This window comes from Oryctolagus cuniculus, chromosome 19 (assembly GCF_964237555.1).
Source record: "Oryctolagus cuniculus chromosome 19, mOryCun1.1, whole genome shotgun sequence".
Lineage (NCBI taxonomy): Eukaryota > Metazoa > Chordata > Mammalia > Lagomorpha > Leporidae > Oryctolagus > Oryctolagus cuniculus.
In genome coordinates this window covers 43,000,420-43,025,893 of record NC_091450.1, presented here as the reverse complement: position 1 = coordinate 43,025,893, position 25,474 = coordinate 43,000,420, and the positions used below count along the sequence as shown (strand labels likewise).

The 25,474-nt window shown below is 66.4% G+C and overlaps 4 protein-coding genes across 18 annotated transcripts; 1 reads left to right on the top strand and 3 right to left on the bottom strand.

Annotated features, from left to right (window-relative positions):
• Positions 1–70: 70 nt before the first annotated feature.
• UFSP1 (UFM1 specific peptidase 1) lies at positions 71–5,918 on the top strand. Its single transcript, XM_070064469.1, has one exon. The coding sequence runs from the start codon at positions 218–220 to the stop codon at positions 647–649; it is 432 nt and encodes a 143-aa protein (XP_069920570.1). The 5' UTR covers positions 71–217; the 3' UTR covers positions 650–5,918.
• SRRT (serrate, RNA effector molecule) lies at positions 719–11,402 on the bottom strand. 13 transcript variants are annotated; one of them, XM_070064454.1, is made up of 20 exons: positions 11,139–11,402; positions 10,816–10,955; positions 7,012–7,140; positions 6,686–6,832; positions 6,290–6,496; positions 4,430–4,599; positions 4,144–4,328; positions 3,957–4,055; positions 3,747–3,861; positions 3,424–3,581; positions 3,209–3,270; positions 3,046–3,124; positions 2,669–2,857; positions 2,258–2,431; positions 2,012–2,165; positions 1,731–1,924; positions 1,385–1,541; positions 1,158–1,247; positions 941–1,067; positions 719–882 (listed from the first exon to the last, which is right to left on the bottom strand). In XM_070064454.1, the coding sequence occupies exons 2-20, from the start codon at positions 10,935–10,937 to the stop codon at positions 795–797; spliced, it is 2,646 nt and encodes an 881-aa protein (XP_069920555.1). In that variant the 5' UTR covers positions 10,938–10,955; positions 11,139–11,402; the 3' UTR covers positions 719–794. The 13 variants fall into 13 exon arrangements, with proteins under 13 accessions (XP_069920555.1, XP_069920553.1, XP_069920558.1 ...); XM_070064452.1 differs by having other exon boundaries at positions 1,158–1,259; positions 3,424–3,578; XM_070064457.1 differs by having other exon boundaries at positions 719–870; positions 3,424–3,578.
• A 664-nt stretch (positions 11,403–12,066) lies between these two features.
• TRIP6 (thyroid hormone receptor interactor 6) lies at positions 12,067–15,603 on the bottom strand. 3 transcript variants are annotated; one of them, XM_070064466.1, is made up of 9 exons: positions 15,178–15,603; positions 14,822–14,949; positions 14,590–14,715; positions 14,054–14,437; positions 13,780–13,873; positions 13,523–13,692; positions 12,644–12,822; positions 12,440–12,560; positions 12,067–12,343 (listed from the first exon to the last, which is right to left on the bottom strand). In XM_070064466.1, exons 1-9 carry the CDS (start codon positions 15,284–15,286, stop codon positions 12,212–12,214), a joined length of 1,443 nt encoding a protein of 480 aa, XP_069920567.1. In that variant the 5' UTR covers positions 15,287–15,603; the 3' UTR covers positions 12,067–12,211. The 3 variants fall into 3 exon arrangements, with proteins under 3 accessions (XP_069920567.1, XP_069920568.1, XP_069920569.1); XM_070064467.1 differs by having other exon boundaries at positions 14,822–14,899; XM_070064468.1 differs by lacking the exon at positions 14,822–14,949.
• A 152-nt stretch (positions 15,604–15,755) lies between these two features.
• SLC12A9 (solute carrier family 12 member 9) lies at positions 15,756–24,840 on the bottom strand. The gene is made up of 14 exons (XM_051847686.2): positions 24,758–24,840; positions 23,983–24,179; positions 23,687–23,821; positions 23,322–23,453; positions 22,693–23,001; positions 22,197–22,304; positions 22,000–22,111; positions 21,600–21,757; positions 21,419–21,501; positions 21,159–21,283; positions 20,865–21,057; positions 20,548–20,722; positions 20,247–20,393; positions 15,756–16,975 (listed from the first exon to the last, which is right to left on the bottom strand). Exons 2-14 carry the CDS (start codon positions 24,161–24,163, stop codon positions 16,086–16,088), a joined length of 2,748 nt encoding a protein of 915 aa, XP_051703646.1. The 5' UTR covers positions 24,164–24,179; positions 24,758–24,840; the 3' UTR covers positions 15,756–16,085.
• Positions 24,841–25,474: the final 634 nt, after the last annotated feature.

Sequence of the window (25,474 nt, the reverse complement as noted above, 5' to 3'; positions counted from 1 at the left end):
GCGGGACGTCCACCGGGGCCTGGCCCCGCCATGCTGCGGCCCCGCCCGCCTGGCCGTCGTCTCGGGCCACTATCTCTACTACCACTACGGCTGCGACGGGCTGGACGAACGCGGCTGGGGCTGCGGCTACCGCACTCTGCAGACGCTGTGCTCCTGGCCGGACGGCCAGCCCGCGGGCGTGCCCGGACTGCGCGCCGTGCAGGCGGCCCTGGAGGACATGGGCGACAAGCCCCCCGGCTTCCGGGGCTCCCGGGACTGGATCGGCTGCGTAGAGGCCAGCCTGTGCCTCCAACACTTCGGTGGGCCTCAGGGGCGCCTGTGCCACGTGCCCCGTGGCGCGGGACTTGAGGGGGAGCTGGAGAGACTCTACGCGCACTTCGCAGGAGGAGGGGGCCCCGTCATGGTCGGGGGAGACGCGGATGCCCGCGCCAAGGCCTTGCTGGGAGTGTGCCTGGGGCCCGGCGCCGAAGCCCGCGTCCTGGTGCTGGACCCTCACTACTGGGGCTCTCCAGAGAGCCCCGCGGAGCTGCAGGCTGCCGGGTGGGTGGGCTGGCGAGAGGCGCCCGCGGCCTTCGACCCCCACTCCTTCTACAACCTGTGCTACACCAGCCGGAACCCCGCCCCGGACGCGCGGCGCGGCCTGGACTGAGGGCCCGGCGGCCTCCCTGCTCCCAGAGCCCGGCCCGGGAAGATCGGGAGGAAGCACGCCGAGGCGGAGTCGCGAGGAAGTGCTTTTACTGGCAGTCGGGCTGAACGTAAAAAAACCCTCAGAGCTGCAGGGGCGGGCGGGCAGCTCAGAAGAAATCCACGTCATCGGGGGCGTCCAGGTCGCGGTACTCCACGATGGCCCTTGGGTCTCCGCGCACCATCCTGGAGGAGAGACTAGATGAGGCGGGCTGGCCCCGACGGGAGTCCGGGCAGCCACACCCACTCGGCTCACCTGTTTCGGGGTTTCCCGGGGTAGCCTCCCTGGCCGCGGAAGGCGTCATAGTTCCCTCGGCCAGCACCGTATGGGGCGTGGGGGTACGGAGGGCCCCCGGTGGGGACTGCAGGGCGGACAGCACCAGCTGTGGAGAGACGCTGAGACGTCAGCCTGCCCTCCACGCTCCCGACCACCGGGCCGCGCCGCCCGCCGGCACTTGCCCTCCGGCACTTACCGCCATAGCCCAGGATGGGGGGCCGGGGCTGACCATAGGGCAGCAGGCCCTGGGGGGTCTGGTGCGGGTAGGGCAGTCCCGGCGTCAGGCCTGGGGGGAGTACAACACGGACAGGAACATGAATTACTGCGGGGGGGGGGTGTCTCAGGGGATGAAGGTTAAGGAGAACCAAGGCCCTGGACAGCTGGGAGGACCCCCGCGGCAGACCCTCACGGATCGTATCTTACTCTGGGCGGGGCCGGGCGGCTGAGCGGGCTTGATCTCGGGCAGAGCGGGGCGCTTGGCGTCGGTGAGGAAGTTGTTGAAGAACGCCACCTCCTTCTTGACCTCCTCGATCTTCTCCGCGTGCTTGTTGAAGATGTGTTTGCGCACAAACTCGGGGCCCTGGGGAGGAGGTCGGGACACGGTAGTGGGGGTTCCCTCAGTCCCAGACCCACCCGGAGGAACAGCCCCCCTCCAGCCTGGCTGCTGGCCAGGTCCCCGCGGCAGCCCGCCCCAGCCCGCAGGGGGCGCTCTGTCTGCCCGCCCCCCCCCCCTCCACCGGCCAGCGCGCCAGCTCCCCAAACCCCAGACCTTGAACTTCTTGCCACTCAGAGGACACAGCCACTTATCCTTGCCCAGCTCCTGGGTGTTGGACGTGACGAACTTCTCCACTTCTTGCTCGGGGTCCTTGCGGCCCATCTTCTGGGCCTCCTCCTCGGACAGAGACTCGCGCACGCTCAGCAGCGGGGTCAGCTTCTCCTCGAACGTCTTCTGCCACTCCAGCACTGGGCCAGGGACAGGAGCACAGGCTGGGAAGGGCGCCAGGCGCCAGGACGGGGGGGGGTGGGTGGGGGGGACTCGCAGGGGCTCACCTTCCCCGTGACTGATGCGGTTGGGTGGCATGGGCCCCCGCACGTGGATGATGCCACAGCGGTTGGGCATCTCGTCCTCATTGGGGTACTCGCAAGTGTTGTAATAATCCAGGGAGTGCACGATGCGCAAGTAGAGGAGCAGCTTGTCCAAAACCTAAGGGAAGAGAGGTCGTCGGCTCCCCACGCCCGCCCGGGGCCCCCGGGCCGCGCCCTCCGTGCCCCACGCCCACTGCGGCTGGCTGGCACCTTGATCAGCTTCTCATCGCGCTCCACGCTGATCTCCGCCGGGTTCCCTTCCTTAGGGGGCTCCTCCGGAGGGGGCCCCCCGCTGCTCCCCAGCAGCTCCTCTTCCTCTGCACTCACTTCCTCAATCAGGTAGTCGGTGATGTTCTTCAAGATGGGGTTTTGGGAGGGCAGGCTCTGGCGGGGAGGGGGGAGGGGCAGGTGAGCCTGGGGCGGCCCTGGGGTGGCCAGGCTCACCGGCTCCAGCTGCCACCCTTGTCCTCAACCTGCACTACAATCAGCCTGCTCTACAGGAAGCTGGGGGGCGGGGCGGGGGCTGCTACCCAGACAGTGGGGGCCGGGGTCCAAGGGCCAGTCCTACAGAGCAGCCCTCAGCAGCTGACTTTCGAGAGAGCCCCACGGGGTGTCACTGACTGCGGGCACAGGGGCCGTCCCAGGCTCCGCGGCCCAGAGCTGGGTCCTGTCGTCCAGCGTGTGGATCAGCTTGGCGGCCAGCTTGATGTCGTTGCGCACTATCTGCTTGTGCTGTGTGATGCCGTTGATGTTGCGGACACGCCGGGTCAGGTCTCTGTTCACGCCAGGGCTCAGCTCGCACTCCCGGAGCTGCAAGGACACACGGGCCCTGCTGAGCGCCAGTGCCGAGACGGCCCGCTTAGGCGGGTCAGACTCGCCCATGGCAACAGCCCCAGAGCCCAGCGGAACGCACAGACGAGCAGGAAGCCGCGGAGGGGCACAGAGAGGCACTCCCCGCCCCCCGCCCCTCCCCAGCAGTGCCACCTGCTGGCACTCACTCGGATATTCTGCAGGTTCCAACAGATCTCCTTGATGTTAACGCTGCGGTCAAATGTCACCCAGCCACGGCGGAAAAACCTACCCAGGAGGAAACCATCAGCACAGTACTGGGGTGGAGGCGGCGCTGGCCCCGAGGCCGCCCCAGCGTGTCCCCTCTCTCACCTCCGCTCAGGCTGGGGCTCCGACAGGGCCACACGCATAAAGCCGGGGTATCTTTTACAAAGCTGCGAGAAGCAGAGCGACAGAGACCCCTTGGGTGACTGGCGGACTCCTTTCCTCCTCCACCCCCCTGTCCTCTGTGCCCCCTCCCAGAGGGCGTCAGGCTGCACGTGAGGGCCTGGGACGCCCCGCGCCATCGGCCCCTCCCCCCCACTCACAGAGATGATCTCGGCCCGGGAGATGTTGGGGGCGATGTTGCGCATGAAGAGGGAGCAGGTCTTGTGCAGGGGCCGCGGCTTGCACTCCAGCCCTGCGGCCTCCTTCGGCTTCTCCCGCTCCTCCTCCTTCGGCTTCTCCTTGTCCTTAAGGGCTTCTTCTATGCAGGAAGGCAAAGGCTCGTGGGCGCTCATAGCGGAGGACGGAGCCGTTCCTGCCCACCCACCCACCCCCCCCCGGCCTGCTGCACCCTCCCGTGGACTCCACCACCTCGCCCCTCCCCAGTGGGCGGCAGAGGGGACCGGAAGCGGAAGACGAAGCCTACCCGCCTCCTCCTTCTCCTCGTCGGCCTGGCCGCTCTCGGACTCCGACTCCGACTCGGACGCACTGCCTTCGTCCAGGCTGTCATCCCCGCTGTGCTTGCGGCTCCGCTTCTTGCTCTGTGGGAGCCACGGCCCGGGGCGCGTCAGGGGCCGGGCCTCGCCCTGCGCGCTGCCCCCCCCCCCCCCCCCGCCACAGCCAGCACCCGCCTCACCTTCTTGGCGTCCTTCTCCAAGTCTTCTTTCTTCTCGTCCTTGTCTCCGTCACCCTCAGGTTTCTGCGCTTTGTCATCATTGGAGCTGTCATTTTCCGCCTAGGGAAGAGACGAGGCTGTCCATGTCCCCTCCACAGTGGAGCCACAGGGTCACCGCCCCCGCCCCCGGGAGGCACGCCACTCGCACCTGCTTGCCGTCCTCCTTCCTGTCGTCCTTGTCCCCGGCCTTGCGCTCTCCGTCCCCGGGGCCCGGCGCGGCCCGGCCCTCTTCCTTCTTGCCGGCCTCCCCGGCCTTTGCCGCCTGCTCCTCCTCCTCCTCCTGCTCCAGGATGCGCAGGTCGTTCTCTGTGCCGCCTTCCATTTTTATCACAGCTACCAACAAAGCAGAGGTCACAGCCCATAGCCCAAAGGCCCCGGCTTCCGCTTCCCACCCGAGACGCTGCCCACCAGACAACCCCCGCCGAACCACACACCTGCGTCTAGCATCTTGACGATGGCGTCAGCCTTGTCGATGTCCAGGAGGAGGTGATCGAACCAGCCACTCTCCATGAGGGACAGGAACACCCTCAGCCTGTTCTGCAGGGCCCCCCGGGCCTCCTGCCGACGCTTCCCCACCTCGTCTGGGTGGTACTTAGAGCGAAACCTGGGGGCGGGGCAGGAGGGCGGTGACAGTCAGCAGAGGCCACGGCCTGGATGTGGGGAGGGGCCCAGGCCAGCCAGGGCATAGCCCCCATCCTCTCATACCCAGCAATGTCATCACCCCAGGGGAACCGGGGCTGTGCTCTGCAGACTGGGGAGGCAGGAACCGAGAGCTCTGGACTGGCAGACAGTGGCTACGGGGCGCCCAGGGCTGCACCGGCAGAATTATCGCGCTGTCTCCGGGAAACACTAACTTAACGTTTAGGGTCGTTTCCCAAAGCTACGGACAGGAAGACTACGGCAACAGCAGGCCCCGAGGAACCTCCCTCTCCTTGCCAACCCCACACTACTGTGGTTCAAAGAGCTGCACCCACCAACTCCCTCCACCCCTAGGTGGAAGACAGAAGGAAACCTCAAGTGCACCAGATAGGAAAAGCCAAAAGGCAGGACAGCTCTCTCCCCCTGGGGAAGATAAGCAAGATGGAGAAGGGACAGGGCAGACCAGCGGGGGAGACTGGTGCGCCCTCAGAGCCACAGGTGCTGCCCACGGGAGAGAGAGGAGGGCCGGAGCACGAGAAATAAAACATTCCCAACAGGACGGGGGACCAGAGAGAGCAGGAGTGGGAAGGAGGAAGAAAGTGTCAGAGATAGGAAACAAAGGCAACGGAAGACAGACAAACGGGGGACAGAAGAGAAGTGAGTGTTAGGCAGGCAGCGAGAACAGGGACAGAGAGGATGAAAGGAAGTGAGAGACTGAGACAAGGACACAGGCGGCCGGGCAGTCAGAGAAAGGGACAGCGGACAGAACAGAAGCACGAGGCCGTGGGAGGAGAGAAAGCCGCAGGCGTCGCCTCCACGATCTTTACCTTGGCTGCTTGGTCAAACAGAGCTCAAGATTTAACTAGCGGTGCCCAGGGCCCATGCTGGCTGGCGGGCACCGGCTGGCTCCTGGCTGGGGCGCCCGGCCCGGATGCCCCCCCTGCGGGACTCCGCGGGGGGGGGCCCTGCCTGACTGGCTGCCTGAGCGATCACATTCAGCTAACGCGCTGCATTGTGCACAGCGGAGCCCTGCCTGTCTGCCTGGCCGGGGCAGCGCGGCTCAGCCCAGGGGCTCATGTATGGGCTGGGTATGGTGGGGGTGGAGGTGGGTTTGCTCCGAGCTCCGACGATGAGCGGGTGTGGTTCCCAGTTCTGGCTCTTTTCAAGGAGGAGGAGCAGAAAGAGGATGAGGAGGAGGAGGAGCAGGAAGGGGGGAAAAGATGGTTGATTAAAATTAAAACATCCACAAAAAAAGGAAAAAAAATAAAATCTTTTTCTCTCAAACGACCCTGAGATCTTTGCTTTTCTCGCTGGATTCACTCGTCGCTTTTGGGAGGACGCCACAGCCACACAGGGTCCTGAGGATCAGGAATGACAACGGCCCGCTACCAGCGAGGGGAAGCAGTCTGTGTGCGGCCCCCAAGGGGCCCGGTGGCTCTGGCCAGCTGCCTGGCGGCGTCCCACTGACCGAGGACAGCGGGGAGGGGAGGGCGGGCGGGGGTGGGCCGCGGCAGTCACCGGAGGAGGAGATCCCACCAGACGCGGTCAGACTCCCCCTCCCCCACCCCCGAGAGTTCGGGACTGGGTGCACGGGGGAGAGGACAGGGCCGGGGGGACATGCCAGGGAGAGGCGGCAGGGAGGCTGGGGCACTGACCACTCCTCGTCTTTGTGGGCCAGGAAGAAGTCCTGCATCTGCTGCCGTCGGAAATCCAGCTTGTAGTCGTTGTAGCGCTTCACGGCCTCCGTCTCGTCCACAGAGTCGTCCAGCGACAGCAGGAACTCCTTGAAGGTCTTCATGACGGGCGGTGGCACACCCAGGTCGATCTCCGCGATGCTGCCCAGCCTGGAGGCCGCCACGAGTCTTGGTTGGGGGGAAGAGGGCGCGGGGCCACGGCAGCCAGCTGCCCCTTTCTCTGCCTACCAGGGACACCACCTCAAGCCCGCCCTGCCCCCAGCCCTCGGGCCCTCTGTGGCCCGACCCTCCCAGGCTCCAGCCACCGACCCCTCCCTGGCTCCCTTCTCCAGGGCACCCAGAACCACTGCTCTTTACCTGGCCTGGATAGGCAGGACGTGGTGCTGCATGATGTGGACGTCCGGGTGGCCCCAGGGCTGAGGGGGGCCGTAAGTTGGGCCCCCACCCCCCCCAGCATAGGGCATCTCATAGCCACTGTGGTATGGGTCAGAGCTGTGCTCATCCCTGAGGACGGGGGACACGGAAGTCAGACAAGGGGCCACCATCCCCCCCGAGCCACAGAGGCAGGCGCACGGGAACAGAAACGGCCGGGGCGAGGGGGACTGCGAAAAGGCAATGGCGCTTTCGGCAGGTGGAAGGCTGCGGAGCCGAGGCCAGGAGAGAGGGGAACGCCATCAGCTCACCAGTCACGTCGCATGCGCTTCTGCGGGGGGCTGAGCTCGTGGCGCGGGGGAGAGAAGCGCTCGCGCCGATTCCGGTCGTAGTCCCGGTACTCGCCCCGACTGCGGCGCTCCCGGCTGCGGTCCCACTCCCTGGGGACGAGAACAAGCGGCCATCATGAAGGAAATGGCGCAGGACGCCAAGACCAGGCTGGACGCCTCAAGTCACACACACCAAAAAAGACTCCCGTCTCCTGCTGCCCACGCGCCAGCTCCCGCCGAGGAGTCCCGGCCCCTTCAACTCACCCAACAGGACCTGACTCCATCCTCATCCCCGCCCATCTCTCCCCCCCTCGCCTGCTGTCCCGGTCACCCAGTCTCTCCCCTCCTTGCCTGCTGTCCCGGTCACCCAGTCTCTCCCCTCCTCGCCCGCTGTCCCGGTCACCCAGTCTCTCCCCTCCTCGCCCGCTGTCCCGGTCACCCAGTCTCTCCCCTCCTCGCCCGCTGTCCCGGTCACCCAGTCTCTCCCCTCCTCGCCCGCTGTCCCGGTCACCCAGTCTCTCCCCACCTCGCCCGCTGTCCCGGTCACCCCGTCTCTCCCCTCCTCGCCCGCTGTCCCGGTCACCCAGTCTCTCCCCACCTCGCCCGCTGTCCCGGTCACCCAGTCTCTCCCCTCCTCGCCCGCTGTCCCGGTCACCCCGTCTCTCCCCACCTCGCCCGCTGTCCCGGTCACCCCGTCTCTCCCCTCCTCGCCCGCTGTCCCGGTCACCCCGTCTCTCCCCTCCTCGCCCGCTGTCCCGGTCACCCGTCTGTCCAACACACCTGATCAAAGCGCTGCCTCCTGTCGTCCCAGCCTCTCCACCCTCACTGCTGCCTCCATCCCCAGCTCAAAAACACTTTCTTCGGACCCAGTGGTTTGCAAACTTTTTGATCTTAAAGACTGCTGACGTCACAGACCTTCTGCCTGTGGCTAGCCATACTTACTGTGTCCAAAAGTAAGTCCAAGTTTTTACAAAAGAAACGATTTCCCTGTACAATTTTATTGAGAAAAGTGGCTCTGGCTTAAGAGGAGTAACTTTGACATCCAATCTGCCGTGATGTTTTGGTTGGAAACCATAGACATCTGGCCTCACAGGGACACTCGGTGGAAACCTGGGTGTTATTTTGGGTTTGTCTGGGAGGGAGTTTCGAGGTGAGATCAGCAAGGGACTCTGGGTGGGCCCGCATCAGCGACTGGCCGGGGTCTGCAGGCTACACACGCCCAGCACACAGGTCTCAGCTCTGGCCATCAGCGCTGGCCTCTGGACTCCAGGCCTCACACCGGCAGCCCCCTCTCTGGCCCTAGGCTTTCCACCGTGAACCGAGAGCTGCACCCTGGCTTCCCCGGTTCAGAGGCCATCAGACCTGGCCCAAGCTCTGCTGTGGCACCGCAGGGGCTCCAGCCCGCACACACCTGCTGCGCGCGCCTGCCCTGATAAACCCCGGTCCCCTATCTGTTACACAGCCTGCCGATCCCGCCTCCCCAGACTCCACCTTCTGCCCTGAAGGCAGCCGCAGGCTCAGGCTGGAAGGCCGTCCTGCACACTCCACCCTGCGCTGGGGTGGCCCCCAGGGCTGCACGCCTGCACGCCCCCCCCCCCCCCCCCCCCCGACGCAGGCCAGCTCGCCCTGGCACACACCCGTTCCCCAAGGCTGTCCGCACAGGGAGGTTCACTTCCCCACGCTGCTCTCTTAGTTCAAGCAGATGCCTGCCGGGTGCCCCAGCTCAGGACGCCGCTGCGCCCACCACTTCCCAGGCCGTGGGTCAAGCCCACTCCATTAAGTTTTTGTTTTGTTTTGTTTTGTTTTGTTTTGTTTGACAGGCAGAGTGGACAGTGAGAGAGAGAGACAGAGAGAAAGGTCTTCCTTTGCCGTTGGTTCACCCTCCAATGACCGCTGCGGCTGGCACGCTGTGGCAGGCGCACCGTGCTGATCCGAAGCCAGGAGCCAGGTGCTTCTCCTGGTCTCCCATGGGGTGCAGGGCCCAAGCACTTGGGCCATCCTCCACTGCACTCCCTGGCCACAGCAGAGAGCTGGCCTGGAAGAGGGGCAACCGGGACAGAATCCGGCGCCCCGACCGGGACTAGAACCCGGTGTGCCGGCGCCGCTAGGTGGAGGATTAGCCTAGGGAGCTGCGGCGCCGGCTCTATTAAGCTTTAGGACAAGGACACTGAGTGACACTGGCTTTCTCCACACTTTGGCATCACGGTGTTCCTTGGTGCTGCCACCAGCAGTGCAGACGTCAACGACACAAAGTAACACTTTAGGTTTATTTAATTACTTCTGTTTGAAAGGCAAAGAGACAGAGACTGCCCATCTGCTGGTTCACTCCCCCGATGCCTGCTAAAACGGGACCTGGGCCAGCCAGCAAGGAGCCAGGAACATAATCCAGGTCTCTGATCGGGTGGCGGGGACTCAAGGACCTGCTGCCTCCCACTGTGTGCATTAGCAGGAGAGAGCAGCTGAGACCCCAACATCGGACGAGGGACCCGTGCATCCCAGCCAGCGGCCTGACCGCTTCACCAGACACCTGCTCTCAGAGAGGTGATTGTGACCTCACAGACCCGCGGGGCCTGGGGCACACGAGAACCACGACTCCAAGCCCCCGGAACACGTGCTCTTTCCCGCACCCAGCACCCGACCCACAACTCCTCACCGTCCAGGAAGTCCCACCCACCTGCCCAGTGCGGCTGGCGTCACTTGCCCGAGCTGTCCCACCAGCACTGCCCTGGCAACAGCTGGACCGACATCTCACGCACGCATACCTGCGGCGTGGGCCCAAGGGCGCTGTGCTCCCCACCCTAAGCTCCAGACCACAAGCCTGTAAGAGTGATCATCTCATCACCAATTCCCCCCCACCTTAGAAAATACTGAGGAGGGGCCGCTGTCTGAGCCCTTGGTTCACTCGAGGGCATGGCCCAGCTCTGGCCACTGTGGTCATCTGAGGAACAAACCAGAGACAAGATCTTCCCGTCTCTCCTTCTCTGTCACTCTACCTTAGAAAGAAACCAATCTTAAAGAATGAATGAGTGAATGAATGAATGAATGAATACACCCAGCAAAACAAGGGGTGACCTGTTGGCTGGTCTGGCAGAGTGGCAGAGTCCACCGGCTTGCTCACCACACGGCTGCAACACCCAGGACCGAGCCAGCCAAAGCCAGGCGCCCGGAATCCAAAACCGTGTCTCCCACGCGGGTCATCTCCCACTGCCTTCCAGGCTCACCGGCGGGGAGCTGGATCGGAAGTGGAGCAGCCGGGGACCGGTGGGGGACAGCTCACCCCGCTACACCTCAACATCAGCCCCTAAGCCCCCTTCCAGCACCCCACTCAATGAAGGAACACCGTTAGGAGAAGTCACTTCACGCTTCCTCTATGGAAACGTTCCCAGACGGAGCCACCGCCGTGCACTCGCCATCAACTCATATGCGTGCTGCCCCATCTAACTTGTAACCAAAGCTGGACACCCCAGGAGGCTCACCAGGAGCTCATCCATGAACCCAACGGCGCTGCCCACGCAACTCCCCCGGCATTTTAGGCAAAACGGTCCCCATGAACCGACTCCTTAGTGTGGCCAGGGAAGCGGTCTGACCGCCCCTCTGCACCCAGGTCGACTTCCCCAAGGCGCCCGAGGCAAAGCTCACCATCAACCCAACGCACAGCCTCTGCACGGGGCTTCGCCCCCCAGCACGCAGGCCGGACCGCGGGAAACCGGCCACCGAGCGACCTCCCCCACCCCCGCCCCGGAGCGAGCAGGGAGCCGGCGTTCCAGCCCAGGGCGAGGGTCTCACCGATCATTCCAATCGTCCCCTCGACGCCTCTCGTCTCTTTCGCGGGAACGGTCATAGTCGCTGCGCTCTCTTCGAAACTTGTCCCTGCGCCTTCGATCGTACTCGTCGTCACTGTCACCCATGGCGCGGTCCGAGGGGGCCTGGGGTCCGGGGAGGAGAGCCGGTCAGGGGCTCGGGCGCGGACCAGCCCAGCGAGGACCCCTCCTCCGGCGCCGCGCGCGCGCCCGCCTCCCCCCCGCCCAAGCCGCCGGCCGCCGGCCCCGCCATCGCGGGCAGCGCTCGCCCCCGGGCGCCCCTGCCCACCCCCGCCTCCCCTCCCCCACCTGGGAGCGGCGGCGGCCGTTGGTCGCGCGTCCAGGCAGGCTTGGTCTCGGGGCGAGGGGCTGCGGGGGTCGGGGGGCGCTCAGCGAGCGGGCCGCAGACAGCGGGGGTTGGGGGAAGGAAAAGTGGGGCGACCGAGGATGGGCGGGCGCGCGCCACTCGCGCTGCGCCTGCGTCAACCACAGAACAAGGCCCGGAGCCGCAAACTCCTACTCGCGCGGCCCTAACTAGAACCAAGGCCGGGCGCCGAAGGCGGGGAGAGCAGGGCGTGATGGGAAGGGGGCGGGGACACGGAGATCTCGCGAGCTTTCCGGGATGCGAACTGCGCGCTCCAGAGAGAGAACTACGGAAGCCCGGCCGGACCGGGGAGGGCGGCAGTCTTCCGGCGGTGGCGGGAGCGCTTTCTCCGCCCCCCCACCCCGCCCGAGGTCGCACCCCGAAGTCTCCCGGAGTCCGAGCCACTTCCCCCTGCAGCCGGTGCCCTCCGCGGGCTGACCTGAGGGCGGCCGGTGGTTTCGCCCCCTCCTCGCGCGGGAGCGTGGGCGTTCAGGGAATGGGACGGAAGCGACCATTTTAAAGCGCCTCCTCCCACCATTTTCTGTTCGCTTTGATGAGACCTCGGCATGCGCTACTTGCAGAACCCGTTGTTCTCCTGGCAAAGGCGCCAGGCCGCAGGGTTAATTAGGGCTCTGAGCATCAGGCGGGCGGATCTGGCCCGGATGCGGGGCTGCACAGTAGGGAGGTGGTGCTTCCCCCTGGCGCGAGGACAGTGGCTAAAATAAAATAAAACTGGACCAGAGCTGCTGGGAAGACCCGGGTCCCGATCTCGGTTCCGTCATTTGAGAATCACCCCACACTGCATCTGTGTGATAAAACAGTAACGGTGCTTGCGCTGCTACTGTGACAATCAGATGGGACAGCAGACGTGGCGGGTTGTGAACTCCCAGATTATTATTTCAGGACGTTTGGAGGGAGAGGAGACAACGTTTGGTAACAAAGTTGCAAAGGCAGGTGTCGGGGAGGGTGACGACGGGGAACGGAACAGGCCCGGGCAGCAGGTGCACCCCGGGGAGCCTCAGCAGTCGGTGGTGACGGTGGCCGAGAGCTCCTGGATGCGCCAGGCGCTGCAGGCCTTGCACAAAATGTGCCCATCCAGCGGGTAGCAGCCCTGGCACTCGCCCTCGGACGACAGCAGCAGCCCGCACTCCTGTCGGGAAAGAAACAGCAGCTTCCGGTCAGCCCCAGGACCCCCAGGCTCCCTTCCCCTGCTGCACACCCCTGGCTTTCGCCCTGGCCCCCTGACCTCGCACTTGTAACAGCCGACGTGGAAGCTGCGATCCAGGGCAACAATTCTCACCGTCTCCTCCTGCCCTGGCTCAGGCATGATGGCCCCGCCGCACACCGAGCATCGCGGGGCAAACTTCCTGGGTGTAGGGGAGAGCCGACAGTTGAGCCCAGGGTGGGCAAAGCCAGCCACCCCCGAGCAGGGAAGGCGGCGGGGCCTGACCTGTGGAAGTCCTCTATGCAGTGGATCTGGCTGGTGGCGTCCACGGTGAAGGGGATGCCGTCCAGGCCACGGTGGCACACCACGCAGGTGAAGCAGCCGGGGTGGTAGGCCTTCCCCATCGCCCGCAGGATCCGGTCCAGGATAGGTTGGGAGCACGTGGAACATTTCTCCAGGGTGGCCTGTTGGAAGGACGGGGAGCCGGGAGCTAAACAACCCAACGGGCGCCCCCACAGCCCGCCTGGCTGTTTCTACAGCGCCCTGCGTGTGAGTGAGAGGTGGACCTGCGTAGATCCGAGTCTGGCTTCGGCTTTTCTGAGCGTCAGTGTCCTGTAAACCGGGCACCGGTAGTAAAACTCCTGCCTGGCTGGGGTTGGAATTTAACCCTGTTCCCTTAGGAGGCCACCTGGGACGCCCACAACCCGGATCAGAGTGACTGGGGTGGAGTCCTGGCTCCACTGCCCGCCAGCATCCTGCCCGTGGCCATGCTGGGAGGCAGCAGATGATGGCTCAAGGACTTGGGTCCCTTCCACCCACGGGAGAGACCTGGATTGAGTTCCAGGCTCCTGGCTTTGGTGCAGCCCAGCCCCAACTGTCACAGGCAACTGGAGAGTGAACCAGCAGATGAAGCTGGGCTCTCTCTCCGCCTTACAAATCAATTAATAATAATAATGGTGATGATAGATAAAATGTCTCCTACTCCTACAGGACGGTGCTCCTTCCTTCCCACAATGCCTCTCTTCTTGTCCATCAGTCTGAGTGCCCCAGCTTCGAGCCCTGTTCCTTTGCTGGGCTCAGACATCCGGCCCCCACCTTGCAGGAAGGCCCCTGCCTGCCGCTGCCAGTGCCCAGACCCCAGTGTCCCCAGCCCCAGGGGCTCACCACGTAGCAGCTCTCACAGTACGCCCTCCTCTCCACGGCATAGAAATGCTGGCCCCGGAGCTGCGCCCGGCACGTGGAACACACAAAGCAGCCCACGTGGAAGACACGGTCCAGGGCCACGACCCCGGCGCCATCCCCGACCACGTCTTCTCCACAGCCGCCACATCGGCCTGGGGACAGGAAAGGACGGGGTCACCCCGCACAGACCCTGGCCAGACGCGCCACCCTCCCGTCCCCTGCCCGCGGCACCCGCTCACCAAAGTACTCCCCGCTGGGCGGGTGGTTCAGGTCCTGCACTAGCTTCTTGGTCAGTCTCTCCAGCTCCTCCTCCGGAGGCTGGCTCAGGGGGACCTGGGGGCGGGAATCAGGGGTTCCCACCCAGGGGGTCCAACCCAGGAGGCTCCTCCCCTGAGAGCTTCTCGGACCCCTCCCCTCTGCAATTCCCCAGCTGCTCCACGCCCCAGGCCTGCGGCTCTGCTCCCACCCACCCATCATCTAGGAAGGTCCTGAACTCCAGGACCCCTGGCTCACCTGCGGCCCGTGCCCGCCTCCTCTGGGTCCTCCTGCAGAGCCAGACACCCCGACAGTCTCCTCTTTCCCCCCCGGCCCAGGCCCACGGTGGCTCCGATAGCCACCCCCCCAGATGTCCCCTCGGCCTGGAAGAGGAAAGTGGGGGCCGGGAAGGGGTCCAGAGGCCTGCGAGGCTCCCCGCCGGGGCGGGCCGCAGCCTCTCACTGGTTGTGCCACCTTCACTTGCACCGGGAAGGCCGGGCCGGCTGGGGTGCTGGCGGTAGCGTAGGAGGCCGGTGTGGGGCCCCCATAGGGGGATGCTGGTGGCGGAGGGGCTGGGGCACCCCCTCCGTTGGGCTTCAGGCAGCCTGCGCGGTAAGCAGGGGGCTGAGGGGCCTCGTAAGCCTAGGGAGAAACACGGGGAGCAGTGAGCAAAGCCCACCCAGGTCTCCCCGCCAGTGGCTGATGAACACAGAGGGGAGCTGGGGGCCCTGGGGAGGGGGGGACTGGCACTGAAGACCCACAGAGGGCAGCAGGCCAGGCGTGGGGGCAGTCACCTGCCGCTCCGGCCTGCGGGGAGCGTGTCCACGGCCCCCATCCAGCTCGGCCAGCATGCTGGTCAGCGAGTCCATCTCAGCATCCAGACTGCCGGGGCGCAGGCCCCCCCTGTCTGGGGGGAGCCCCTGGGGAAGGAGCCAAAGCAGGGAGGAGGCAAGTCACCACGGCGCCCCTCCAGCCAGCCCCCCACCCTGCTCACAACATCGCACCTCCTCCCACTGCCGTCCTCACCTGGGAGCGCTGGGGTGCTCCGTGGGACCCCACCCAGGCTGGCCCCCGGTCATCGCGTCCCCCGGGGGGCTGGTAACACTGCTCAGATGGGAGGGGGCAAAAATTGACCCTGGGGTGGGGCTGGAGTGCTGGGGTGGGGGGAAGAGAGACCAGAGGTGGGGACCAGGGAGGAGAGAAGGGGGCTCCCTCCTGGACGCTGCCCTCCCGGCCCCTCCGCTCCTCCTCAGGGGGCCGTAGGCGGCCACAGGCGGCTGGCCCCCGGCTGGCAGGGGAAGGGGTAGCAGGGAGCAGGCTGGGAGCGGGCAGAGGTGAGTCTGGGCAGCCGGTGGCTCGCGGGCGCAGAAGGGGCTGCTTACCTGTTCCGTGGGTGGGTGGCAGCCCAGGGGCACCTCGAGGGAGTGCTCTCCCCTGAGGGGCTCTGGTGGGCTCCGACTGCTTTGGGGGGAGCCAGGTGGGCCCCGACATGGTCTGGAACGGGGTGAGGAGACCCCAGACAGCAGGCAGGGCCTCTCGGAGCCCAGGGCCTCTGACTTCGGCCCCCTCTTCCGTCCTACACCTCGTTTGGGACTCCAGGAAAGAAACTTTTTCTGGCTTTTTTTTTTCCCCTTCCTCCCTAATTTTGGGGACGGCCACGCCCCCTGTGACGTCACCGCATTCCTGGGGGAGGGTCACGTGGCCCCCTAGGCCCTAATCTGCGGTCCCTCCCCCAGTCGGCCCCCTCCTGCCGAGAGGGGAGGGCTCTCGCTGGGAGCCGAGTCACGGGGGTCTGCGGGCGGCTCGGGGTGGGAGGCGCAGGCCCGGGCCGGCCCGCCCGAGCCTGCACGTGGCAGCCTCGCTGCGGCCCTGGAAGCTCCCGGTCTCCACCCCTGCTACCACCCGACCTCTTCCCACCACCTCCCTCTCACCTACCCGCCAGCAGTGTCAGGCCAGCCCGTAGTGTTTTGGTCTTTTATTCACGGTCAGCAGTTAGAAAAATAAAACACAGGGAACGTCCCCACCCCAGGCTGAGGTAGCCTAGGGTCGCAGAGGAGACCAGCCCCTCCCGTCAAGGCACCAGTGGAGGAGAGGCGGGCAGGCGGGCGGGCGGGGGTACCCGTGCCCTGGGTCCCCTCCCATAGGAGGCGGGTCAGCCCGAGCCCAGGACACCTAGCATCTGCACCTGGGGGTCGGGGCGGGGGGGGCTCCAGGTCCCAAGGGCAGGGCCGGAGGGAGGTGGCCCCTCCCTCTTCATCGTCCAGGAATCCGGATGAGCTGGGGCCTGGCCTCAGAGGTCAGTGCAGGTGACAGGGGTGAGGCCGTGGACGAGCAACGTGGGGCCCAAGTCGCGGCTCAGGGTCTCCAGCAGCGCCAGGTAGCGGGGGTAGCGGGTGGGGTCGGCAGGCGGCCTTGGCAGGTACAGGAAGGTGAGGGCCGTGGTGGGCCCCTCCTGGCCATCCCTGGCCTCAGGGCCCCCGGGGCCCCCGCCTGTGCCGCGCCCCTGCTGGGCCCGCACCAGGGCGTTGGCGCTGCTCGCCAGGGCCTCGGCCTCCGCCTCTCCCCGCCCGCCGTTGACGAAGTCCCCTTCTTCCTCTTCCTCTTGCTCCCGGGGCCCGGCGCCCTCGCCCCACACCACCTCGCGCACCTCGGCCCGGATCCGCAGTTGGCTCAGCAGGGCCCGGAGCCGCCCCTCGGCCGCCCCGGGCGCCTCGCCCGGCCCCAAGCACAGGAAGATGCGGAGCCGCGCGCTGTGCCAGGCGGGCACCATGCCCAGGATGGTTGCCATCTGCAGCAGGAAGAGGCCACAGACGTCCACGTAGCCGGGCCCACCCCGGGGCCGCAGCAGGTTGAGGGGCCACACGTCCACGTGGTGGGGCGCCGAGGGGCCCCGGGAGCCGCCGCTCAGCCGCTCCGGGGGCAGCGCCCCGCAGGCCCGGGCCAGAACCACGTTCTTGTTCATTTTGAGGGCGTCCGCCATGGTGGCCACGTAGTCCTGGGGGCTGAGCGCACGGGGGCTCCCGGGAGCCCGTGGCGGAGGGAACAGGGTGCTCAGGGCCGGGGAGCCGCCCTCGGGGGCGCCGGCCGCGGGCTCGGAGAAGGCAGGGTCCGTGAGGAAGTGGTCTTGCGGCGGAGCGTCGTCGTAGAAGCCCAGGACCAGCGTGTTGGGCTTCATGCCACCTGGGGGCGGACAGGGGAGGCAGGAAGGGCACGCGCCCACTCGCACACGCTGACGCACCGCGCGGCAGCCCCGGGCGCGCGGTTCCCACCGCGCCGGGGCTGCCAGGCCGGCGTCGCTCGCGGTGGCGTAATGACCTGAGTGTTCCTAAACACTTTCACATGCGTTTATTTGATTATCTCTGTGACTAATCTGCTCTTAAATAAGCCAAGCGCACCTTAGGGCTCTTTTTAAGGAGTGAGCTCTCCCTGTCCCTGGAGAGTAGGATGCGCACTGTAAGCCGCACACACACACCCCCACCCGGGGAGGGGAGAGCTGGACCCCAGGGGCCAGGTACACACCCTGCTCGGTCAGTCTCCAGGGAACAGCTCGGGGCAGGGCCCCACTGCGGGGAGGCCGGCCAGGCCTGGCCATCTGATGACTGATCCATAGCGGGGCCCCTTGCATGGACAGCACTTGGTACTTGAACTCCCCAGGGCCCTGCAGCCATGCGATGAGGTAGGTACTGTTTATTCTCCTGGTTTTGTAGATAAGGAACCTGGGCCACCACCAGTGAAGTCACCAGCCCGTAGGTACTGGGGCAAGCAGGTGAACCAAGCCCGCCCACTCTGGGTGTGCGTCAGTCTCCTGTGTCCCAAAGTCCCTGGCAACAACTCCCTGGTTTTAGTGTCTAAGCAATCAGGATGGAACCAGCTGCCTCTTGCCAGGCCAGCATCCCAATCTGAGTCCCGGCTCTTCAGCTTCCTACCCAGCTTCCTGAGAAGGTGCCTGGGAAAGCAGCCACCCACGTGGGAGACCTGCGTGGAGCTCCAGGCTCCTGGCTTCGGCCTGGCCCAGTTCTAACCGCTGCAGCCATCTGGGGAGCGAATCAACGGATGACAGCTCTCGCTACCTCTTCGTCTCTCAGGCTTTCAAATAAAATGAAAATAAATCAAGTAAAGGTGTGCATGCCAGCAGGGCTATCTACAGGGAAGTCTTTCCTCTTCCCTGGCGCTACCTGCCACAGCCTGTTTTCTTTCTTAAATGGTTAGTTATCTGAAAGGCAGGGCAACAGGGAGAGACAGAAAGAACAGAATCTTTCACGCGCTGGTTCACTTCCCAAGTGGCCACCATGAGGGCGGCTGGGCCAGGCTGAGTCCAGGAGCCCGGAACCCCATCCCGGTCTCGCACGTGGGCGGCAGGAGCCCGGGCACCTGAGCCGTCGGCCGCTCTTCTCCCAGGAGTGTAGGCAGCAGCTCGGTCAAGAGTGGAGCGGCCGGGACTGGAACCAGCACTCAGATGAGAGCCGTCAGCAGATGCCACAGTCCCACTGTGCCCCACGCACGGGCCCGGACCAAGCACGGGTCTCTAAATGTGGTGGTCTGTTTGCACGAAGGGCGGGGCTGGGCAAAGACCAAGCTGGGGGAGGAGGGGCTCGCCACCTTTCTCTCTCTCTCTCTCACCCACACCCAGCACCCCAGCAGCCCCGCCCCCTCCTGTGCATTTTCCAGTGTCCTGATTTATGCTGACCAGGGCAATGTGCAGCACTGCTGAACTTTACCCAGACTCAATGGGGAAGGGAGTGTGCGCTCAGGTGGCAGGTCCCAGGATCCAGGGAGGAGGCAGGCGGCGTGGACCTGGAGGAGCTCAGGGTACCAGCTGGGGCAGCAGCGCCAAGTCACGAAGCTGGAAACGCTCCCTGCGGCCGGCGTCATGGGACTCCATGATGCCTGGGATACCGGGCCTCCCCTGGGAGCGCCAGTTTGAGGGCCGCCTGCTCCCCTTCCAGTCCGGCATTCCTACTCACGTGTCTGGGGAGGCAGCGGAAGATGGCCCAAGCGCTCGGGGAGACCCCGGATGGAGTTCCAGACTCCGGCTTCAGCCTGGCCCCGTCCCAGCTATTGTAGCTAGTGAACCAGCAGATGCGAGATCTCGCTCTCTCTCTCTCTCTCTGTCGCTCCCCCTCCCTCCGTAACTCTGCCTTTCAAATAAATAAAGAACGAAAGAACGAAAGGCTTCTCTCCAGCGAGGGCCTCAGCCCGTACCCTCCAGCATCCTTTGCGGTGTCTGGGGCCGCGCTCGGCCACGCCCTACTGCTCGTGCCCTTCAGGCCTGGCTGAGTGACCATCTCGCCACAAAACCTTGGCTGTCCACATCACTGCACCGTGGTCTGCCTTTCTCTGAACGCTGGTGGTTGAGGGGGGCGGTCCTAGACTCAAACAATTCTCCCACTGTGCCCGGGAAGACCAGCAGGGAACACAGAGCTACAAGGTGCGTGCGTTCTGGCCCCGAAATCGGACATCTTTGGTTTTCTGTGAGCTTTCCGAAGATTCCTCTGTATGCATGGACTTCAAAGGGTTTTGGCACCAAAACCTATCTGTTCATTCTGCTTCCACAACCTTTTGAAGGACCCTGCGTACTCTTCAAAACCTGTGCTCCAATTTTTGGTCCAGAGAAAAAGAAGGGGGGCTGGCACTGTGGCGCAGTCGGTTAAGCCGTTGCCTGCAAAACGCGCATCCCATAGGGGCACCGGTTCAAGTCCCGGCTGCTCCACTTCCGATCCAGCTCCCTGCTAATGCGCCTGGGAAAGCAGTGGAGGGTGGCCCAAGTGCTCGGGCCCCTGCATGCAGGTGGGAGGCCTGGAAAAAGCTCCTGGCTCCTGGCTTCAGCCTGGCCCAGCCCCAGCCATTGAGGTCATTTGAGTGAATCAACGTAGGGAAGATACGCATCTCTCTCTTTCTCTGTAACTCTGCCTTTCAAATAACTAACTGAATAAATCATTAACAAACAAGAAGAAGAAGAGGGGTGGGCACTTGGTGCAGCTGGGGGTGCCCGAGCTCAGTCCCAGCTTCCTAAGAACACATACCCTGAAAGGCGGCAGCCGGGGCCCAGGTACTCGGCTTTCCTGCCACCCACGGGAGACACAGCTGCAGCTCCTGGCTCCTGGCTCCTGGCTGTCCCAGCCCTGACTGTTGGTGACACTTGGGAAGTGACCCAGTGGATGGGAGACCTCTGTGTCTGTCTGTGTGTCTCTCTGTGTCTCTGCCTGCCTTTCACATAAACCGAAAACAAGTAAAAAATACTGATGAAGGAAAAAGCCGCCACAGTGCGGCTTGCATGTCTCCTATCAGCCCCTATCGCCCGCTGCCTGTGTGCCTGCGGCTGTTATCTCGGCGCCTCCTCCCAGCTCGGGGAGCTCATTCTGTGCAACTGCCTGTGGTTTCCCCCGGGGAGGAAGAGAGCAGAGATTTCCCAGGGCCGCGGAGGGCACGGGGCAGAGAGAGCGCAGCTCACCGAGGCCCGAGATCCGCAGCAGGTGCTGAGCCCCCTGGCGCACGGAAGGCGACAGGGTGAGGTCCACGAAGGCCTTCACCTGGGCCCGGTCCACCAGGCTCAGCCACGCCCCGTACTGCGGCTGCACCGGGTCCGAGGGCAGGGAATCTGCAGGGGAGGGGAGCGCGTCGCGTTCATTTGCTCCGGGTCTCCTGGTATCCGAATCCCACCCGGACCGGGCACAGGGAAGAAGCCTGGGGCGCCCGAGACGGACGGGACAGGGAGGATGGCAGCTGGCGGGGTGGGCGGGGGGACAACTCACCCAGGTCCCCCAGGGTCACGTGGCCCAGCACGTACAGCCCCCCTTTCTTGAGCTGGTTGGCCAACCGCAGCAAGGGCAGGGCGCCCCGGGGGTTCCCCACCAGGAGCAGCAGCTGGGGCCGCCAGAACTTCACGTGGTCCTTCCGGACGTCCAGCCGGAGCAGGTACTTACGCACCTGGGGGCCAGGACAAGGGGACAGGGGCGGGGCGGGGGCTCAAGCAGGTAGCCCCCTTTGGCCCCCCTCTTGGACAGAGATGCCCATCCGGCCCCGTCCTGGTGGGGGCTTCCCCGGACCACCTGCTGCCGGCACCCCTCACCTGGTGGAAGAGCAGAGCCTGGCTGACGTAGCCCCAGCTGCTGGGGCCTCCTCGGGCGGTGAGCAGGGCGCAGAGCAGGCCCATGAGCAGCAGGGAGCCGCCGGCCGCCCCGGGGCTGATGAGGAACATCATAAGCAGGCAGGAGGCCACGCCCAGCAGGCAGGTGTGCCAGGAGAACAGGCTGAAGGTGGGGCTGGGGTCCGGAGAAGGCAGGGAGCTCAGGGCCGGCCCCCACTGCCCCCCGACCCCGCCCCGCTCCGGGGCCGGACCACCCTCCTCCCCTTAGCCTCTCACCGGAAGTTGGGGGCCGAGGCCCACTCCAGGCTCAGGCAAGACAGGTCCACCGCGGCGTAGGCCACCAGGTAGAAGACCGTGACAACGGCAGCCAGCGTGTTCAGCTTTCCAGCCAGGAGCACCAGCTGGGCGGGGAGCCAGGGCAGCCATCAGAGCGCTGGTGCACCCCAACGTGTGCCGCCAGCCACCCCACAAAACGCCAGCGCCGCCTCCTTTGCACCGTGGGGTGGGGGCATGGCAGCTGGGAGTGGAAGGCCTACCTGCACTAGGCCCCAGGAGTAGAGGACGGCCCCCCAGGGGTTCCCGCCGCGGGTCACAACCTTGGCCGGGGCCAAGATGGCTCCTGTGAAGACAGATCCGCGGCGGGCACGTGAGCCTGGGCCGCACCGGCCCCAGCCCCGGCGGACACGGGAGGCCACGCGTGCTCAGGGCCCGGCTCACCGAAGAGGTCGTCCTGGGCCAGGGCGTGCAGGATGCGGGAGGCGCCAATGAGCGAGCTCATGGAGGCCGACAGCGACGTGGCGTAGATGCCGATCAGCACCAGCGGGGGCCAGAGGCTGATGGCGCGGAAGAAGCCGTAGTCCTCCTGCAGCAGTGTCCTGGGGGTGGGGGGCGCAGCCGGCACAGCCCTGACTGCCGGGACGAGAGCCGGCCCAGGGCCAGCCCTGGCTTTCGCTGCCTCGGCCCACGTGCAAGAGGCCGGGTCTTTGTACACATGGCGCAGCCCCCAGCCCAGCGCTCACAGCAGTCCCGGGTGCCTGGCGCTTGCATCCGCTTCCCCACGGGCACAAACCATCCCCGCGGCCCCTCGCCCCAGCAGCCAGGGCACCCACGGGCTCACCTGTCGCAGGTGAAACTAGAGAGGAAGAAGAGCAGGACGTAGATGAAGAAGGTGTAGGTCACGGCCACGATCGTGCCGAGGGGAATGGCCCGGCTGGGCTCCTTCAGCTCGCCTGGAGGGCAGGGGGCAGAGGGAGGGAGCTCAGCCGTCCGGCCACCCCGCGCGGCCGGTCCCCCGCGGCGGGCGGGGGCTCTCACCTGACATGTTGGCCCCCGCCATGATGCCCGTGCAGCCATTGAAGAGGACGGCAAAGACGCTGGCGAACGTCATCATGGCCCCTGTGGTGTAGTCCTCGGCGTAGCCGGCTGAGGGACACGGGGGCGTCAGCTCCCCACACCCCACAGTGCCCCCACCCCGCCGCCCCTCCACGCCCGCACTAAGACCCCAGTCCGGACCCCTTTGCTGGCCCTGCTGGCTGGACTCAAGGTCTCCCTCCCTCTCTGGTCTCCTCTTGCCCCTCACAGCCATCTCTCCCTGCACCCCCCCCGACTCCTGGGGTGCCCCTTAGAGCAGCTCCGGGGCTCCCCGTGCGGGGACCGCCTGGTGCTCTCTGCCCCCTGGGTGGGTCTGCAGGGCGCTGGGCTGCTCCCCGGTCCAGCCCTCCTGAGCGCCCCACACCTGCTCTATCTCCGGGGGTTCCGAGGGCCCAGCCCCCACCCTGGAGGGCCACCCGGCCAGGGACACCCTGCTCACCGCCCAGGTTCTCCTTCAGGGTACTGCTGTTGAAGCCAGTGAAGTGGCCGACCTTGGGCGGCAGGGAGGAGCCGTTGGGGCCCTGGCGCGGGGTCAAGAGGATGTCCCTGGGCCCCACGGCCACAAAGCTGACCAGCACAGAGGCCAGGGAGCCGGAGACCAGCAGGAAGGTAAGGAAGGAGGCTCGGGCATAGAGGCCGGCGCCCAGCGTGCAGACCCCACCCACGAGGCCCAGCAGCAGGGAGCCGTAGAGGAGGTTCCAGCCATAGCCCTGTGGCAGCACCCGGAGCCCACCGGGGCCTGTGGCATCTGCAGACGGGGCAGGGACAGAGTTAGAAGGCCTGGCCCTGAAGAGGAGCCCAGCCCCAGCGAGCACCCAAGGCAGGACCTCTGCCCACCCACAGCCAGAGAGACCCCTCCCCCGGCTCCTCCCCAGCACTGTCAGCTTTAGCCAAGACAGCCAGGAGGCTCCCAGTGGGCAAGGGCCAGCTCTGGGACGCCTCCGTCCCCCACACACGTAGCAGCTGCAGACTGCCAAGGTCAGCCTGTTCCGATCCCACCATCCCAGACCCCGCCACACCACAGAGCTGCCCGGAACAGGCAGAGGGTGGGGGGTGGGGGGCACCGACCAGCCCCGAAGATGTCCAGCACGGACTCCACGAGCCCCAGCAGGCACACGGCACAGCCGCACACGTTGGCCAGGTAGAACATCAGGCCGATGCTGCCCCCGACCTCCGGGCCCAGCGTCCGGCTGATCATGACTAACGGTGGAAGCAAGGGATGAGCGTTAAGGGAAAAGAAACTGAACGGGCCAGCTCGCTGCGGCCGCGCCCTGTCCCCGAGCCCCCAAGTTCCAGCTCCCTCATCTGGGGAGTGAGGACCGCCCGACCGATGGCACTGCCCACTCCAGTGCACGGCGAGGCTGGTCCCCCAGTGCACACCTCTCCCAGCAGCAAACCGGCCCAGACCCCCGCCCACTGCCCGTGGAGGATACAGTAGGCTCCGCCGCCCCGCACCGCGCCATTGGTGGCGATGGCGCAGACCGAGAGGACGGTGAGCGCCAGGATGAAGTAGGCAACGAGCAGCATGGCCAGGGCCTGCAGCAGCCCGGCGTGGCCCACCACGAACCCTGGGCAGGAGCGGAAAAGCAGGTGAGGCGGAGGGAGTGCTCCCCGCGCCAGCCCCGCGCCAGCCCCACGCCAGCCCTCAGGCCACAGCTACACACGGGGAACCCCCTCGGCAAGCCCCCCCCTTCCCCCAGGAAGTGCCAACCCACCCAGACCCGCTCACCAATCCTCAGGAAGACCACTATGCTGAACATGGACAGGACTGTGGGCACCACCACGCCCAGGAAGGTGGAGAGCTTCCGAGCAGACGCCCCTCCGGGACCCCCCGCGCCACTGGCAGGGAAGGCAGCCCCCTCCTCCCCCAGGAGCCGGTAGGCCAGCAGAGGCGAGCTCTCGCTGGCCATGGCTGAGCGAAAGGGCCTGCAAAGGAGGCATAACGCTGCACGGAGAGCCCCCTCCCCAAGAAGACCCTCAACACACACGCGAGCGCGCGCGCGCGCGCACTCACCGGCAGTCACACCGCTGCCCCTCGGACGTGGACACAGCGCACCTCCCCGTGAGCGTGGGGACCCCTCCCAGCCTCCCGGCCGCCCCTCCCGCACGACGCCGGGGTGACAGATGCGGCGGCTCCCCCAGCCCCCCCCCCGGCGGTGCAAGAGGAAGCAAGTCCCCCAAAAGGGAAGTGAGTTCCCGCCAGGCAGCCCGCCTCGCCCCCTGCCCCGCGGGCCGCCCCGGGCCACCGCCCACCCCCGGCGAGAAACCTCCCGACCCTCCAAAGCCCCGCCCTCCTGCCAGTGCCCCCCACCCTCCCATCCACACGGGGTCCCCCAGACGCCACCCCCGCCCCGATCGCCCCAACAGAAACCCCCCGCCGGCTGCCGGCTCCGGGCCCTCCGAGCGCGGCCGCCCCCACCCCGCCGCTGCCCGCACCCGGCCGCCGGGGCTCCCCGCGCTCCCCGCCGCAGCCCAGGAGCCCCCGCGGCCCGGCGCCCACTCACCCCCCGGGGGAGCCCCGCGGGCACAGGGGTCCGCCAAGCGCCGAGGGGCGCGGGCGCCGGCACAGTCCGCGGCGGCTGCCGGGAAGCCAGGCCCCGAGCCTGCCCCGCCCACTGCCCGGCGCGCCATTGGCCCCCGGCGTCGGCCCCGCCCCGTGGGCGTGCCCAGGAAACGCCCCGCCCCGGCCGCCGCCGCCGCCGCCGCCGCCCGGGTTCCACGTGCGCGTCGCGGACCTGCGCGTTCTTCCAGGTGTGGACCACGGGCCCCGGGGCGCTCAGCCCCTGCGGCCGGCGCGGGTTGGACGCCGCAGGCGCTCCCGGGAGACGCTGTCCCCATGAAAGGGGCGTGCGGGGACGGTGGAAGGCGGCCTGGAGGTGGGCGGGGCCGCGACACCTGGCTCAGGTACGTTTCCGGGGACTCGGGGCGGTGCTGACTGGCCCCTTCAGGAGCTCTGGTGCTGCCGGCTGTGAAAGCCCTAGAGCGGCCGCAGAGCCCCGGCCTCACGCCGAGCCCCCAGCGCAGACCTCTCGCCCCGGGGCCGGCCAGCCGCCGCGTTCTTCTCTTCCGCCACGAGAGGGCGCCATCAGCCCTGCCCGAGATAGGCGAGCGCGGTCAGCCGCCAGCCTCCTTGCGCCCAGCCGCCGCGTTCTTCTCTTCCGCCACGAGAGGGCGCCATCGGCGCTGCCCGAGATAGGCGAGCGCGGTCAGCCGCCAGCCTC